Source organism: Pelmatolapia mariae, linkage group LG20, assembly GCF_036321145.2.
Source record: "Pelmatolapia mariae isolate MD_Pm_ZW linkage group LG20, Pm_UMD_F_2, whole genome shotgun sequence".
Classification (NCBI taxonomy): Eukaryota; Metazoa; Chordata; class Actinopteri; order Cichliformes; family Cichlidae; genus Pelmatolapia; species Pelmatolapia mariae.
The window spans coordinates 28850774-28869487 of record NC_086244.1 but is presented as its reverse complement, the minus strand read 5'-3'; the positions used below and the strand labels follow the sequence as shown (position 1 = coordinate 28869487).

Below are 18714 nucleotides of genomic sequence, written 5' to 3'. Positions count from 1 at the left end.
CTTTGAGCAAGCACATGGCGACAAGGGGAAGGAAAAACTTCCTTTTAACAGGAGGGAACCTCTGGCAGAACCATTAAGAGGCAGGTTTGATTCAAAGCAATTCACTTTCCTGTGATATTTTTGCAGTTGCAGTTTCTTTTTTGGAATGAATTTGGAGTTAAAAGTTTAACAGGTGTCCTTGCCAGTAAATCCTGGACTGTCGCCAAGTTTAATTAAGAACAATGACTAGCCTATTCACATTCCAAAAAAAGATTGCAACTTTTTTGTTCCCTAGAACTGGAAGTTACCTTTGCTGACACAAAATGAAAACAGGTTTGCATTATATTTGCCACATCCAGCTTTTTTTTTTTTTTTTTTGCTATTTATGTAGTTGTTTTTCCCTCTCTGTTCCACTGTGTCTTTTGTCCTGCCTCCTCTTGGTCTTCACCTTATAATATAAAGCTTCTTGAGGCAACAGTTGTAATTTGGCACTGTATAAATAAAATGCAATTGATCTGTTATTTTGTATCTTGTCATGGGCGTCTTTGTTTTCTTTACTTACACTAAACTTAAATTTTAAAAAAGATACTAAACAAAGCCACTAAGACATCAGTCTGAGGGGGGAAAAAAATGGTGACCAGTTGTGAAATAATGTGCATCATCATTTATTTGAGTTCAAAATCCTAGCTTCCAAAACAGGTATGTGGTTAAAGGAAATAATTTCCTGTACAGTTAAGGTCAGCAAGGTCAAGTTAGGTACAGTGCTATTTGAAAGAGACCATTTTAAGGTGAGATGACTTAATGGTGTGCTCCTAGGATGGTGCTTGAGGTGATCATGCTACATTCTCACGGTCCTTCCACTCGACCTAAAATGGGGATTACATGTCCATGTGGCGCTCAGGAGGTTCTTGACTTAAGGCCGTACACACACCCGTACACACACACACACACACACACACACACACACACACACACACACACAAGTAAATTCAATCTATCAAAGTCAGCGGGGAAAACGTGACCGAGAAGGAAAATTTGGGCACACTTTATCATTGTGAGCCACAGCTCATCTTCCTACTGTACTCAAAACAAAAGCTGATACTGAGGATTAGTTTAGGGTATTCCCAATCCTGAACCTCTTCTACAAGCACAAACTGTGCATAAGTTATCTCTGGGACACCATTAAACATTACGTGGACTCAAACTCATTACCGTCACAAGTCTTGATAAAGAAAACTTGAGGCTAACAGTTTTATCAGAACCCAACCAGACTCAGTAATACCAAACAAAATGAGAACCGTAAAGGAAGGTGATCAATGAAGAGACTGTATGCACCTCGCAGGTAAACCTGTTGGTAATGGTTTCTGCAGCTTTATAATGCACTATTGTTAAATTAATGTATATACTTTGATATATATATTTTTTATATATATATGTATATATATATACACAAACTCATGAGAAAAACTTAAAAGTCTTAGCTTTATTATGTTTTGTTTTAGAACCATGATAATGGTTTGAGACAAAAAGGGTAAATGCAAAAAAAAACCAAAAAAAAAAACAACAAAAATTATCAAATCAAGTCTCCTTTTTTTCCTCTCCATTCAAAATGTTTGTTTTTTTTGTTCTCATTGGTAGTAGTGATGCTGAATTCAGGTGATTTGGACAGATCCCTTAATGATGATTAGCCAGACATCAGTGACGTAGTCCTTAGACGCCCCGTCCACCCTGTTTCTCCCTCATCCAGGTGTGGATCCTCTCCTTCAGTTCAGGCACTGTGGAATTAACATTGTGACATTTAGGCATCCTGAAATTATTAGCCTCGACTCCAGCTATAAGTGCATTATCTTGCGCACCTTGAACAGAAACACTTATTTACATTATCTGTTTAAAATAAATAAAGTAAAAGGATAAATGGTGGAGTTACCTGACTCCAGCATGTTCTCTGTGAGTGGCTGCCTGTTGAAGGGATCAGTGGGGGAGTTGAGCAGGTGGCGTAAGATGATGGATCTGTCCATGATGTTCCCCGAAGGCAGCATCACAGGGTCGGTCATCAGCGTGTCCATCAGAGGGTCTGTTGTAACACAGTCACACACAGATTTTACAGACAATTACAAGCGAGATGCTACACTAAAAATCAGATTCATCACCAGCAGCACTGGCGCCCTGATTGGATAAGGAGAGGGACCAGTATTACAACATTAAAAGCAAAAATATTAAAATTAAACTTCTTTGTTTAAGCGTAAAAACAATAAATAAATAAATGTAATCAGCAAATGACATACATGTGTGCCCATGTTGGTTTGTGTAGGAGCCTGTCACATGTCCAAAAAATGTTTTATATGACCACAATATTGATGCACCTATCAAAACACTAGTAAACAAAATTTCCCATGAAGTCCGATACAGAGCGTTTGGTGGCGTGGGGCTCTGTGTTGAAATGTCACAAGGTTGTTACAGTAGGACTGGTGCTACAAAAATAAAACCTGTCGTGGGAGATTTCATCTACACAGACAGCTGATACTCAAGTCTCCTGTATGGCACACTCCCATCAACTGTGGTGGGCTGGCTGGCATATCTGAGAATCAAAGGAGGCACGCAGACCACATACTCTTTCTAGATTATATTAAGTCTGTGGTTACTCGATAGCCTTGCACTAAGCTGTCTAGATGACCAGTGTGAGCTTCAAAATCCACCACATATGTCTGGAATTCAATAGCAGAAGAGGCCGTTAAAGATCCCGTCTGTCATTGACTGACCCGAGGTCACAGGTCAGTCTTTTACACAATGACAATATTATTTAAAAACTGCATTTGAAGACCTAGAAATATATTTAATATGATGCTTTCAGAAGCAGCGCAATGTGACCCATTATTTTTATATGGATGTTATTTGAGGATCTCAATACATTACTCTGAAGTGATCTAGATAGATTAATTTAACGATACAGCACATATCAGAGTGAGATGTTATTAAACCAGCTGTGGGAAAGATGATTCGCTTTACCATTGCTGCATAACCAGATTCAAAAGTTCTAGTTGTGCTGTTTAAACACAGTCTTTCACACACCTTTGAACTCATCCGGTGCATCACTGTAGTCCATTTCAGACTGGGAGTTCTTGGCGACTATTTCCTCCACCTTCTCCGATAGCAGCTTGAATTTCTCAATGGCAATTGAGGACTTAATGCCAGCCTTCCTCATCTTTGAGATCACCTCCTCAAAGAGTTCACGGCTGTATGACCTCTGCAAAGAGCAACAAGTCCCTGAGGTCAGACTTCAGTACCTTACTGTCATCACATCACAGATTTGAAATTTAAGCCATGTCTTCACACTTGCACACAACAAGCAACTGCTGCGTTTCATACATATATGTTCTGATGTAAATCTCTCATAACAATAATGTGTAATAATGTGGCTTCATCATTCATAATGTTCTCTTTGTTCTCTCAACAAATCAGGAATTATATATATACACTATATTCTCCACGTGCAGTAGAGAATTCATGCTAACTGGCACGGCAATAAAGTCACGACAGATGATTCAGGATAACTAAATGTAGACAAATTTTCCCCCCTCTCCCATCAGTGCCAACCTGGTCATCTGCTATAGCTTTAGCAAAGCGAGCACAGTCTAGCTGCAGGTAGATGTCTGTCAGCTGGTCTAGGAGTTTCTTGGGCTCAAAGCCATACTTCTCTGGGTTCTCCACCTTCAGGTCCCGACACTTGGGCCCGCACAGCTGCTGGAGGTTAAAGTTCAGCATGGCAGCTAAACGAGGCCCCAGCTCCTGTGTGAAGAAGGAGCCACTGTTTAGAAAAGCACATCTATAGATTCTCCAATAGTTTCATTGCCCAAGACATCATACTGTTGAACTCTCCATAACCCCCACACCCCTCTTATACAAGGTACATTCTGAAACTGTCCCTGGACTGTTTCACATTACTGTATATTCATGGCAGTGCTTTATGTCTGGAATAATGATATACATTTGTTTTTTGCTGTTTTATTGCTGTGGAAAAGGGAAGATGTATGGATGGATGCATACATTAGTCCAATGTCGAGTCAATGGACCGACATTTCGTTCTAACGTGCACTGGTCTATGTTTGAATGACAACCTACCTATTCTATGCTATTCCTGGAGGAAAATGGCAAATAATGCTTCCTTTATATTATTTGTATAGAATACATCAAGTGTTCATTGGTAACAGTGACACTCACAGGCCTTAGGAAAGGCTTCTGGACCTGCTTGGTGAGGATGTGGAACATTTCAACTGTTTCGGTAGCCAGGGCCAGATAGGAGCGGGACACCCGCTCATCCTGAGTCAGCTGGGACTGACGACTCTGCTGCTGCTCCTGAAAATTTGTACAACCCCCCCAAAAAACAACAACAAAAAAAAAGACAAAATAATAAATAAGTTACCCTATACAATGGCAGTAACCTTCTGCCTGTCTTCACAGCTCAGCACAACTGTGAATGAAGTGATAATCTGATAAAATATGATCTCTGACACAGTTTTGTCTGTGCTAGACTCTGTAAAAACTAATAAACAAATATAGGACCCTACAAAACTGAGCACTGACCCTTGGCAGCTGCTCCCACTGCTCTTTATTCTTCATCTCCTCTTGAACTTCATGAATACGCTTCAGGGATTCAAGGCTCTCATCTAACAAGAAGGTGGTGTCATTAATCAGCATGTTGATGTAGCGCACAAACTGCTTGCCAGAGCTGGTGTGAAAGAAGGACAAAAGGAGACAGAAGAGGATGTGAGGCTGGAAAAGTCATACAGCCACAAACTCTAAACTACAATTTCTTTAAAATAAGGTAAAAATAAAACATTGCAACTGCTGGTTTTGTCAATAGCAAACTCACTTGAACTCCTCCATGAAGGTTCCATGGTGGGCAATGTTTTGCCAGAGGCTCTTGAAGATCGTGCTGATATGGTACCGTATAGTGAACTTATCGTAAAACTCACTGGTAGCACCGGTATGCTCAACATCTGACCAGAGGAGGGAAAGATTTTAGTGAACTTTTTTCTTGAAAAGATCACAACTTGTAGTAAAAAATAAACACGTGCCAGTCAGCTGGATTTTTATTCTACCGAGCACAACATCAGCAGAGAACTGCAGCACAACATAAAGCTCACCAGTGTAAAACTTCATGAGAGCAGGGACCAGGTGTTTGACGGACAACGGGTGGTTCTCCATCATTTCAGAGAATCGCTGAGTACGAGGCTGAACAGCGGGGTTGGTGACGAATAGCACCTCCACCAACTTAGCGATAAGGTAGGGGTTCCTGATGTAGTTCTGACTGCAGATGAACACCACCAAGAAGGTGACAATGTCCTGGACACATGGCTCATATAAAACCTGGGGTGAGTACCTGGGAGAAAAGAGGAGATAGCAGTTCACAAATCCCTTATTTGGATTTAATTTTTCCTCACAAAATTCACTGGGAATTATGGATTTATACATGTATATACACATTTATAGACCTGTTAAGCATTTAATATCTGCATTTTCCCCCTCATCGTTCCTTCCTGTTAACATTTTATTACTGCCCTCCACAGGACAGTCATTAAAACATGATAGATGAGCAGAGAGCAGAGGACTTACTGCACAACAAAAAGCAGAAACTCTGCCACATCTTCAATGTAAAACTCAGGCAGAGCAGCAAAGCTTTTGGGAATCTCGGGGTTCAGAGGCAGGTTAATGCTGCGCAAGGGAGGGAAAAACAAACATATTACTTCTTGATTTAATAATAAACTGAAGTGAAGCAAAAAAAATAAAAATACTGGAAAAAAACAGACAAACTGTGTGATGCCACAGCTGTTCCTCTGACATCGATATCAAAACAAATGGCAACATGGTGCGTCAGAGAGGTGACTAACTTGGGGTAGGTGGGGTCCACCATGCGAAGAATGAGCTGGATGACTGTGCTGTAAAACTGCAGACATCTGCGGAGCAGGTTCTCATCCAGAAGGCCCACATCAGCACAAGCTTTGGCTCGCACCAGTTTCTGTCACACACAGTAACAATCACTCGTCTGTAAACATGCTGCGTGCCAAAATCAGCCACGCGTGTCTTCCAAATATACCCAACCAAGAAATGCAGAGAGCATTCTCACATCTCTACATTTAAATTGGTCCTTGATTTTTGATCATTAAATGAATTAAGACAGTGGCTCCATCTACAAGTACGTAACACTGACCTTAAGCTGAGTTTTGCAGCGTTTGAGCATCTCTCTGTGTCGACTCGCCAGGGGAGAATCTTTCCACTGGCTCTCACTGTTTTTGAGCTCCTCTACAGTCCTAAAAGATAAAAATAGCAGTATTAATACACACGCATACACTTAACGCGATATGATTGTCTGTGTAGATGTGCGAGCGTGTACCTGTTGAGTTCGCGGATGGCTCGTAATCTCCGGATGTAGCGCCGGCAGCCAGGCAGGATGGATAAGTGGTGGGTGTGAAGCGTCAAAAAGAAACACTCGGTAGGAAATTTGGGTTCTGTGAACTTGGCGGGGTCTTTATCTGTACATATTCACACATGAAATTTATGGTTATAAGGACACAAATATTAGCTTTAGTCTCTACAAAGTTAGTGACCTAAGTTATCATGTAACACTACTAAGCCCACAGATTTAAAAGATTTCATTCACAGCATCAAAGCAACAAAGTGACTCTTTTAACCAATTAGATTAGTTAAAAATACCCCAAAACAAAATAAAACTGTGGCTCTGATATGCTTAGGATTAGTTCATGAGAACTGCAGAATTACGAGTTCACATGCAACTGATATTTATCTTTAACGACCGCCCTCTTTAAAACCTATGCGGTCCACTTAGATTTACTGAAATGATCGTATGTATCTGAGCATTTCTGGTTATGCCAGCTTACGTAGTTCAGACAGCCAGGCCTTGAGCTCATCCATGGTGGCTTTGAGACGCGTTTCCTCAAGACTGACGACAAGGCGACACCGTGGATGGAAAATATAGTAGGGATCCACTGTCTCTAACTTGATCTTCATGCTCAGCTGTTGCAGCACCCATAAGAAGTTAAGCATGAAACCGTCTGTTGAAACCAGCTTGTCATCAGTCTGGAAGAGAGGAGAATGTTTTTTTGTTTGTTTTTTTTTAAATTAAAATCTGTACAAACACACAGTAAACACCTGCCCCCGAAGATGAAATAATATCAAGAATGACTTCTAAAATTAATATACTTTTAATCACGTTTGTTCCATATGGTCTGAATCTAGTAATATCAAAAACATCAATTTTATCAGCAGCGCTGACTGTAAAACATACAAACTTTACCTGCATCTGGGCTTTCTTCACATTGTAGTTGACTAGAGCTGCCATGTAATTAAGAGCCAACTCCCGCGTTTCACTGTTTAGCAGGATGTTGTGGAGAACTTTGAACATGTCACCCTGATTTAAAAAATAAATAAATCAATAAACAACATCATTCCACACTGCTGAAAAAAACAACTATTAAAAATAAAAAATAAAAACATGAAATAGAGACTTACCCTTGCAGACTCCAGGTAGTGCTGCAGTGACTGGCTGACGACTCGTGTGTTCTCCATGGTGATGGCCGGGCCGGAGAAGTATTTGTCTCCAACTTTTGTCTAAAAAAAAAAAAAGAAAAGAAAAAAAAAAGCCAAAAAAACAAAGCCTTTTGTCATCGAAATGGTTGGTGCTTTTCAGTTTTGTTCTATTTTTTTAAATATGAGGTTTGCGTTACTTCCCATAGTTTATCCTTTACTTAATTAGATAATATGATAATAATAATAATAATATGGTGTAATAAGAATGGTCACAGGGGAGGTCCTCATCAGTAGGAGAAGTAGAAAAACTTCTGTTAAGACAGTTAAAAGTCCACAATTTATGCCTTCCTTCACCTTTTCCTAAGCCATTCACTGGGACCGATTGGAGTCGGGCTGATTCTGGCCCCTGGGCCTTACGTTTGACACTCCTGATTTAATTGAGATTCAGACAAAGTACAACTCATCGTAGAGAACAACTCACATCATCCTCAGCGAACACAGAGAGGCCGAAAAAGGCTCCCAGGTAGGACAGTCTCTGAATCTCTCTGCCACATCCAGGGCTCAGAGGTTTGGGACACCACAAAGGCAGTGATGTTACCTGCACACATTACACAATCCTTGATTTAATACATGTTATTATCAAGGGTGGTTAATAACACTGATTTATACATTTATATATTATATACTAATCAACAGTAACTGTAACTCATAACTCATTTTCCCTAAGTGAAGCTAAATGGCTAATTATACATCAATTAATTCCACAGTATTTTAAAAACGTAAACACCAAGTAAAGAATATTATTGGACAGATAACAAGCACTAAGAGAGCTAAGAGACCCCACCCCCCCCATCGGGGAATTTCCTCTTGCCATTTTTCCACGTAACAGGAAAATGTCTCACAACAGGCAGAGTTCATACCTTCCTGGTACGAGGAAAGTGTCTCACAACAGCTACATTTATTAATAAGCTCAGGGTAACCAAACTGCTTTCACAATACATGTCCAAAATAATTGGAGCCATAAGGACCCAGTGAACAACACTCAGGTGTTACGATGTAGCTTTACCTTTCCATTTGTATACTTACCAAATTGCACACCGGGTGAGTCTTTCCAAACTTAATTTCACAAAGCTCAGCTAATGCCTGTAAAATCAAAAACAGACATCAGGTCAGAAAAGGATTACAACCCAGCACGTGAACTGTGCTAAAAATGAGTTGTGTGGATGTGTGCTTCATTCCATGCTGTATGATATATTCCCTACAGAATTACTGCAGCTGCAGGAAAGACCAGGACAATGTCTCCTTACCATGAGGGGAAATTTAAAGTTGTCACTGTCAAAGGAACATTCTTTGACCGCAAGAGCCAGGCCGTGGAGGATAGGGATGAAGATCTAAATAAAAACAACAACACATTAAACAGCATGCTTCAGTGCTTCAGTGCATTTTGACCTTGGAGAAACCTTCACACGGTCCGTATTTACACATCACTGTGAGGGTGTTTAACTAGCTGCCCTAAACATGGGATCACTCTGTTTTTATATATTTATATTCATGCATCTGGACAAGCAGACGGCAAAATATGGGAGGAAAAAAAATGAATTCAGCATGTAAACCTCCAACATAAATTTCCATCTGCAGTATTTTACTTGAACTACTATTAGTCAAGGCGTCACCTTCTAGCTGTTTAAATTTAGGTGCTCCATCTACAGGAGAAATAGGTTGGGGAAAAAAAGGGCAAGGATTGTTTTTGTAGCAAATTATCATTTCTGGCTTTGCAGGATCAACCCAGAGAAACACAGTGTGCAGATTCAACCTTGTACAGTCTGTTTACAGTCATGCTGGGCTGGTAAAGCTTCAGCGTGCAGACTTTCCAGTTCTATCTGTGCTGAACCTGACAATTAAAAATGGATATTTGGGCTTTACTTAGTTGAATCACCCAGTACAAACTGTATATGGCTGTGTGAGATCATCTCCAGCTGTTATGAAGAAATATGAAGAAATACAGTTCTACCTTTTTAAACTGATTCATCCCCATTAATTACAGTTAACTAGATTATTTATGGGTGTGTGTAAAGAGCCGGTCTGTACCAAACAGTATGAGCTATAGTGCACAGGAAGCAAATGAGTGCAGCAGTAAGAATTCTTTTGGAAAAAACCCACAGCTTAAAGTAAACATAAACAGATCCAAAAGAATGGATGGATGTGCTCGTCACCTGTCTGAATACTTCATCCTCCTGGTGAGTAATGCGCACCAGCTCCTGAATAAAGCCATATGGAAGGTTCCGACACAGCATGTAAGGTACCAGCAGAGACTGTTGGAGAGGGCTCCTAAAAGTAGTAAACACACGGCAAATAAATAAATTAATAAATCACACATTTGGAGACAAGGTGAATGACTAGTTGCTATGGATACAGAGAGGGAAAAGGAACGGAACATGCACAAATATGGTGAGAGCGTAATAAAATTTTTTTTTTTTTTTTTTTTAAAAGAGTAAAAACCCAGAGATCGTCTGAGTTAATGGATGGCTTCTTACCGAGGCTGGGTCAGAGCGCCTTGAAGGACCAGGGCAACATGGGAAATACACTGAGAGCGAATGTTACTGAGAAGCTGGCTGACATTTGGTTGGCTACACATCTGAGAAAGAAACACAGAGAGAAGAGTGAGACTGACTGCAGTGTGATTAAAAAAAAAAAAAAGTGTTATGTGACGAGCTATGCCTAATGCCTGCAGCTAGTCTACAAAGCACAACCTGTTCTTCTATACTCAGTGCATTTTAAAACAATTGAAACATGAAGAACATATTAAAGACCTTTATATATCAGCTCTTATTATGATTTTGATCTCAAATCTTAAATATTTTAGGAAAGAAAAATAAATCATCTGCTATAAATCCTGGTCAGGATATTTATTGGTCTTATAGATTGTCATCTACCTTGGGAGCTTTCCTCTCCTCCATGCCAACACTGTCAAAACGCTCAATGAGGTAGTTCAGCATCTCTGTCTCTTTGCATGTTTCAATGGTGAAGCGGTCGCTGGCTGATTCGCAGGACATCCCCCCTCCACATGCCCCAAGACTACAAAAAAAAATTAGACACAGACAGAGAGGCTCATCAAATAACAGCCAATGTTGAACAGACGTAGCATTAGAATCAAACTTTCCTGAAAAGTCCTGAAAGACAACAAACTAAAGCACTTTAAAGGTAGCATTGCAAAATTCAACCACCAGGTGATCCGAGCAGATGGCAAAATAAGATTAGTGTCAAACTGTATTGTCATGTCAACTCAGTAAGAGCACACAAATTACATGTAAGAAAAAGGGAATCTGTTTATGTTTTGTGTGCCTGAAAAACAAAAAAAAGAAAAGAAAAACAAATGGCCGATATAATTTTTTTTTTCTAAATCACCAAATACCAGTATGAGTCTTAAAAAGTCCTATATCGGTCGAGCTCTACAGATTTTTTTCTTTCTTTAATAAGATAAGAAGCAAACTGAACTCAAATGTGAATCAGATGAACTGTTTCTGCTACTGTGAGGAACAGTTTCTCAGCTCCATGCAAGAGAATGTTAATGTCGGTACCCAATCAAATTACTTTATTTCATCAACCCCTTTTAAGGTTTGTACTTATGGTCCTCAAATAAAACAAACAAAAAAAACACATACAGTTTGATTTTTGGGCAACTATGCTACTGAAGATATCTATGGATCCTATAAGCTACAATGAACACAAATGAGGCTACAATGAAGACAAACTCACTGAAAGTGTGAGCTAAAACATTTGAACAAGAAGAATCAAAATGATTTTCTCTCTATGGGTTTCTCAGCTGTATATATGGCACAATAAGCCTTGCTGTCAATCAATTTCCATATTAGTAATAATAATGTCAAGATGATTTAGACAACAGAAACATATGAAAGCCGCAAAGGTCAAACCTGTTCCAAACTTCTCTGAGCCACAGCATAAAAAAAGAGATATCAACATAGTAGATTCAATTTACTAATGTGAGCAATATATTCTGTATTTCTGTGCACATACATATATACTGGCTAAATGATGGTTTTAAATAATAAGCAACAATATTTTCTTAGAGATCTAATTCTCCATTTATGAATCAAAAGCAGGGCAGTGCCAGAGAGCTTGAAGTTCTGCAGTCAGGGATTCATGATGTTACTTCCAATGTTGGCAATCAAAAACACAAAATACGGGTTTGGTAGGCTTATACATAAATATCTAATGTTGTCTGATCGGGTTACATAATGATGAAACAGTGGCTCACATGTCTTTGAGCTAAGGGTGATTTCTCTTCTCAAGAAAGATGTGAACGTAAAAATGGATTCTTATACAGACAGAAACGCAGAGTCATTAATGAGCCATTCATAGCACTGAAGATTTTCTAGATCTTGAAGCCGTTTGCAGAAGAGTTACTGTGGTTATTACTTACCTCCATATTGCATGTACTAAAATTTATAGTTATGGGAATTTATCTCTGAATGTCGATGACCAAAACACTCCTAAACATGGTTTAATCTTCTTTAATCTCGCCTGGCGTCGTTGTGCACGGTTAGTGGCAAGCCTACCGGACCCGCTGGAACATGCATCAGAGCCCATCCCTGAGCAAGCGTGCACACACACGCGCATTAACACACACCACGCAGTGGTGTACCTGGACCCAAATTGAACCTGTGAAATATCCTCCTCCTGCTCCTCCTCAGAATCTTCATCATCGCTGTCCTGAGATATGTCAGAGAGGGCAAAAAACAGGAACGAAAAGGGGCTGACAGGACGAGAGAAAAACAGGTGAAATGAGAGAAAGACTGGAAGAAAGGAGGATGATGCACAAGCGTGAGGAGGCAGAAAGCCAACGGGGGGGGGGGGGGGGGGGGGGGGGGGGGGGGGGGGGAAGCATCAAGACAAATGTGGAACAGTAACAAACAAAAAAAAGGAAATGAGAAAGGGAGCACAGGGAAGATGCATGCTTTCATGGAGACTACTTTCTCTCTTTTTAAACCAGTTTTCTATCACTTTAGCACACTCATGCTATCTCTGTGTCATGATGACTTTATACAAAGAACTACAGCTGTTAATATTAAATGTATGTATTAATTTTTTTAATTGCCTAAATTTAAATTGTTACTTTGTGGTAGAGGTAGCATTTTTTAAATCTCATTGTCTCACAAGATTTTAACCACAGAAATGTTAAAGTGCTAGTAACTTCTAAATGCAGGAAAGTTAATGTAGGAGCAGATATAACCAGTGATGAACAGAAACATCACCAAAGGTTCAGGCTTTAGTATATTGGCTTGCGTTTGCACTCCACTCTGACATGCAGGTGACAGTTTAGATACCTAGATGGAGGCATCCTGGCAGCAAAGGCAGCCTGTCGAGTGTTCAGTCTGGGAGAAGGAGGCACCATAGGAGAGGTTGCAGAGGAGGGTTGGTTGTGACCCATAGGTGAGCTCAAGGATAAAGACTGGGGGCAAGGTGGTGGCACAGAAACTGGAGTGTTGGGGGGAACGGAGGGTCCTGCAGGGCTGGGAGAGGGTCCAGGGAAACTAAACCCTCTGTGACCCGGGCTTGTCGGGGAAGGAGCCACCCAGGGAGTGGTGACCGAGTAAGGGCGATACCTTTGGGAAATGGGCACTGGGGCAGATGGAGCACTGAGGGAGTGCCGTGGAGGAGTGGAAGCAGGTGGGCTGGGGGGAACAAGGAACTGTGGGGTAGACGGTGTAGTAGGGGTGAGGAGAGAGGGGGAGGTCCTCTTGGCTGCATCCAAAGCCACTGGGTGAGGACTACCACAGCCATACAGACTGTGGATAACATTGTTAAGACAAGAATGATCTTAAAGCCTTAAAAACAGAAATGATTAAAGCATGATGAAAAAGACTGGGAAGAACATGGCAGCATGATAATAAAGTAAATAGAAAAAACAGCCCAATCAACAGCCTTGATATGTCTCCGCGAGCTTAATAATGACTCATGGCACTTGCCTGGACAGAGAGCTGGCTCCAAAGGATCCAGCGCTAGGGCCCATTGGGCTTCCACCTTGGCTGGAGGGCTGCACCAGTGTCAGACGATGGTCAGGGGATTTGGCTGCTGCAATTGGCTGTGAGGTGGCCGTCAAGCTGGCGAAGGGGTTGTGGACACGTGACTGGGTGGACATCATTAAGACTTCCATCAGGATCTGGCTGATGAGGTCTTTGAAGTCAGAGTATACTGCAGGAGAAAACATAACAACTGTCGCACGAGCCTCCCACGTGTGCAAAAACAAAGTGTTTGATGAATCAGCTTTTTATGGTAAAAGCTGTTGTTTAGTGGCGTTACCTTCTTTAGGGTTCTGGTGAAACTCTGCAGCCAGTGAAGGGAGAAAGATGACATCTCTATCCTGCTCCTTCCACGATACGCGGAGAATCTTGCAAATGAGCTGCAGGGCCTGTTCTTCAGAGACATCTGAGTTTGCAGAAGTTTCCTAAGATGCAGAAAAAAACAGTGAAGCCTTGATTTAAAAAAAAACAACAAAAAAAACATGCGTAATGAACAAGCATTACTGAGTCTCAGGATACTCGTTATCTCATGATCTCTCTGGTTGAGCAAGAAACAACAGAGGTACGTGTGAATGAGTTGATATAAACAAAACTGAAACCAAGAATAGCGTTTGTGGAAAGTCCCCCGTCTGCAAACAACCAGACACTCCTTTAATGTTTATTTGTTTAGGACTTTGACCATATCTATCAGGATATCAAGAAAGTCCAGGAGGCAACATCTTTTGATTAATGTTCACTCTAACTGCTTACCTTTTCAGTCAAGTTTCTCTTCTCCCTGCGATCACTGTCCTCCACCTCCATGTTCTCTATCCCTGAGTCCACATCCACCTGGGACATGCTGGAATAAAAGAGAAACCACAGTTCTTAATAAGCCATTATCTCCAAGGAAACTATGCTATTATTCCAAGCTCAAATCGTACATAGTGTCAATATTAATCAAATCTCTGTCCATATGCCTCTCAGTCTGAGCTGAGGAAAGCCACATTATTTTCACAGCTTCTGTTCAATTCCACAGATAAGGAGTATTTGAGAATGAACACAGAAGCTGGGTAGGGTTAGGGTTTGAGAATGAACACAGAAGCTGGGTAGGGCAATAGGACACAGGAGACGCTCTCACCTCTTTTCACAGGAGGCAGGGTCGATATCCATGCTCTGCGATCGGGACAAACTCTGGGACTGAGTCTCAAGGCTGTTGGAGGGGGAGCTGGAGAGTGAGCTCACACCCTCGCTGCTCTGACTACCATAAGCGACCCCTGGAAGAGCAAAACACCACAAGTGAATCTCTCTGAACAACACTGACAAAAATGACTCAAATCTGACACATTTCTGGAGGGTTTCTTGTGCCTCTATCTTCAGATAAAATGGAAATAGTAAGGTTTTAAATTTGCTTGCTTTTGTTTTTAATTTTTTTTTTTCTTGTGTTTTTCAACACAGGTGTAGCGCTCTGTGTGCACAGAGCAGTAAGAAAAACATTTGAGTTAATTATTGCAATGCTGAGTGCATACGTGAGTACTTTAAACTGCATACAATATAACATTGCTGTTATTCTTCCACAGCCTAACAAAGTTGCTTTAGTCTGTCAGCAGATCAAAGTGAAATTAATTGTATCGATTGAATTGGTATTTTGGTATGTGCACTGTGTTTAGGTAGCTGCAATTCTGACTTAGCAGCAGATTTGAATCCAGTATAACAACATGTATCCATTTTTATGCATCACCAGCTAAATACATTCATATTCCAGTCAGAATGAGATGCACAGTTTGTGCTACTGTAACTTTACAGCTAGACATTATTGGATAGTTTTGGTAAAGTAAGACTTAAAAAGTTCCACATATAAAACATACTCCCCCCTCAAAAGAGTAAAAACAAAATCCTATAAAGCACTTACATACTGTAAATAAGAGAAACACAAAAATCCCCCAAGCCTTTAAATCCAAACTGAATGTAACCTGCTCCCTACCATGTTATGTGGTGAGCAGAGGTTTTAAAGCTACTTTTGTGACGCAGAAAGCTCTGACTTTAAGTTCAACATAACTCACCAACCCCTCAGATGAACTAAAGTTTTGGAGAAACGAAAAATATTGACTGTATTGATTCATACTGTACACTTTAAATCCTTTGCACAGCATTGAATTTTAGTCTGTGGTGTCTTTTCCTGTTTTACAGATTTTTCTAATCTTTTTATTGCTTTCAAGGTATAATCAGTCCCAACATACAGCGATTAGAGTAACGACATAGACAAAAAAGCACACTAAGAACTCTGAGGAAATTAAATCGAAACAAAAAACATGATGGATCCAGGTCACTGATGTCAAACAGTCACCTAAAACCAAACATCAGTCATGTTTACTCTTCACTTTCAACTGGCCTTTGTACAGAAAGAAAACAAGACACCTTTACCAGTGAACTGTGTAAGCACACAGGGCTGATTCCTCTTTGAAATGCCCTCGAGTTACCTTTCACATTAAATCCTATTTTCTGATGTATTCGATGAAAATATTTTGAAACAAAAAGAATAAACAAATCAAATGCTAGACTAAAATCTAGGACATACGCAGTAAATACATCTATACATGGGTGGCATAATATCAGAGTGTGATGACATGAAAAGATCAAGAAACGTAGGAAGAGGAAATAAGGAAGAGGATGTGCAAAAAGGCTCTTGAGTTGTGGCAGTAGTCAGGAAATAAAGGTATACATTTGCCAGAAGAAATGAAGAAAATATTAATAGACATATCTACAGGTGTTTAAAGAAGAAACAGCAGGTTTGAGGCTTTGACTTTGAAATGATTGTTCAACTATGCCTCAGGTTTAGTTTTTATACAAAATAGTTTTTATCGTCTTAATCTTTCCTGATATTGTAATCAAAGATGACGTTTAATGCTGAAAATACGGCACTTTTTACTGCCATTCTCTAACACTTACCACTGGGAACCACACAAAGATATGACATGAATAAACAACCATGTACAGCTTTAGAATTCATGTCACAGCTGTTGCTTAAGGAAGAACCAACTGTTGCTTAAGGAAGAACCAACTGTTTAGTCAGTCTGGGTTAGCAAAGGCTCAGATTGGAATTTTTAAGTTGCTTACTGACTACTGCAGACAGGTAGCGAGAAATCTGATTAACAGAGGATCTTACACCGGATAGGGGGCTGGAATTAACAGCTCTCTCCTGGTTATACAACAATCATGCAATCGAATGATTACCCTACCAATGTCAGATGTAATACACATTAATAAGTTAGTATGTAGGTTTGGCTTGTTCAACTGCCAGTATTTTTTTCTTCTTATTAATCACTTAGGAAATGCACCACTCGGCCTAAAAGGAAGACCTTTAAAGCAGCTGGCTATGCATGGCAACAAACAATGTCAGGAAACTGTTGCTGTATCCATACATGGATCTCTGCTGCATTTTCTAGAGCCTGTGCATGAGTGAAGCCTCCATTCTACCTTTGTATTAGAGGGCTCACCATTCGTATCTAGCAGGGTACACTTTTTTGTCACAGTGTACCCTGATTTGGGGGATTTTTGATATTTTAACACTGAATCATTTAAACTTTTTTTCAATATTTTTTTTTTTCCTTATAGGAAATTGCCTCCCAGAACCTTGTTTTAATTTCTTACCAGAGGTGCCCATAGGGGATGTGGCAGGGGTACCACTGTGGACATTGAGGCCCAGTGATTGAGAGGCAGCTGGTGGCACGGGTTGGGGTGCAGCACCTGAGGGTCCAGGGAGGGGTCCAGGTGGAGTCTCTCTCTGTGGGGATGTCAGGGGTGTGCTGAGAGGGGTGCTAGGCTGGGACGTTTGTCCTCCTGCCAATCGTGCCAATCTCCTCCTGCGAATCTTGAATGAGCAGATATACAGGGTCATTAAAAGAACTCTGTAGCTCTTCATAACTGCATAATGTTGAAATGTATTGATAGGTTATTAATAAACCTCTATGTATGTATATAAATGCCTGGATACTGTAAGAATAACCAAATTATGCATGTATTGCCCAGAAAAGACAGATCATTAAGGCAAAGACTTTCTTTGTTATACGTTTTAAAATCAGATCTGAAGAAAAACATCGCGAATAAAGTCAGATGCGGTCACCAATCGTCTCAGCTTTAGCGACGTTAAAGCTAAATTATCTGCTGCACACTCTGCTGAATGCTAATCGAGCAGCTGAAAATGATGACAGTAAGCTGCAGTATGCTGTATGCGATTTCACATAAACAGCTCAATGGCCATGCATCGGCCCACGGCTGATTGCACAATGGTGGCCCGGTCTCTGTGTGTGTTTTTTATGCTGAGTCGTCTCGCAGGCTAATTTCTGACTGTCAGCTAAACCGCCGCGAGGTGACATGCGAAAACAAATCAGTAAAAAGAACGTCTTCCCTTCCTAATCTCCCTGTCAAAACACAACACCGAAAAATATCTGCTACTTACAAGCGGCTAACAATATCTTGAAATATTTTCGATGCTTTATATAAGAGCAGTGTTCTCCAGCTTGTAGCATTACGTTAGCTACTTTCATTTAGCAACCCAGCTGCTCCAGCTAAATAGAACACGGCCCAAATCCACCTCTCGTTCTTTCACTTCTTATATTCCCAATATAAGAAGTGAATAATTAGCCTTTGAGTTAAACGGCGTGACACCCACTGCCGTGTTCTAGCTAACTGGGATATTTGTCGAAAATGTATTTCTTCCATCAGCTAGTTTTTGTAGCACCTCAGCTAGCAGCAATACCCCTAAAAGGGGTAAAGAAAGAATTTGCAAAACGTACATTTCTAACGTCAGTAACGTAAAATCATTTCAATTCCCTGTGTAAGCGTTTATTCATATTGTCACCTTACCTCATCTGCGCTCAACTCCTCCATCATCCCAGCTAAGACAGCTAGCTATTTCACTTTCTAATGCTTTAATATGCCAGCCAGAGCCAGCTAGCTAGCTTGTATTAGATCTAAATATGCATAGTCTAACTCGTTCAACAAATATATGTGTCAGGCTTTTGATTGTCTTCAAGATAAAAAACGACACCGATATTCGGAGGATGGCGAAATATAGTTCCCCCAAAAAGTCTGCTGTTTGCTGGTTTTCTACCAAGAATGAAACAAAAAGAAAAGTAGCTAGCTATTATACGTCAAAATACAACAGCGGCCA

General features: G+C 40.4%; 1 protein-coding gene across 3 annotated transcripts; it reads right to left on the bottom strand.

The window, feature by feature from the left end:
• Positions 1–628: 628 nt before the first annotated feature.
• Positions 629–18714, bottom strand: ube4b (ubiquitination factor E4B, UFD2 homolog (S. cerevisiae)). Of its 3 annotated transcripts, XM_063463564.1 has the most exons (30): positions 18408–18714; positions 17193–17412; positions 14683–14818; positions 14316–14403; positions 13846–13990; positions 13512–13737; positions 12859–13331; positions 12707–12735; positions 12188–12363; positions 10458–10599; positions 10059–10159; positions 9738–9852; positions 8832–8915; positions 8611–8667; positions 8006–8122; positions 7507–7605; positions 7292–7405; positions 6876–7074; positions 6371–6509; positions 6188–6287; positions 5868–5995; positions 5593–5691; positions 5124–5359; positions 4850–4976; positions 4561–4705; positions 4198–4332; positions 3574–3765; positions 3049–3223; positions 1907–2053; positions 629–1754 (listed from the first exon to the last, which is right to left on the bottom strand). In XM_063463564.1, the coding sequence occupies exons 1-30, from the start codon at positions 18432–18434 to the stop codon at positions 1690–1692; spliced, it is 4236 nt and encodes a 1411-aa protein (XP_063319634.1). In that variant the 5' UTR covers positions 18435–18714; the 3' UTR covers positions 629–1689. The 3 variants fall into 3 exon arrangements, with proteins under 3 accessions (XP_063319634.1, XP_063319631.1, XP_063319633.1); XM_063463561.1 differs by lacking the exon at positions 12707–12735 and having other exon boundaries at positions 12188–12298; positions 12870–13331; XM_063463563.1 differs by lacking the exons at positions 12188–12363; positions 12707–12735; positions 12859–13331.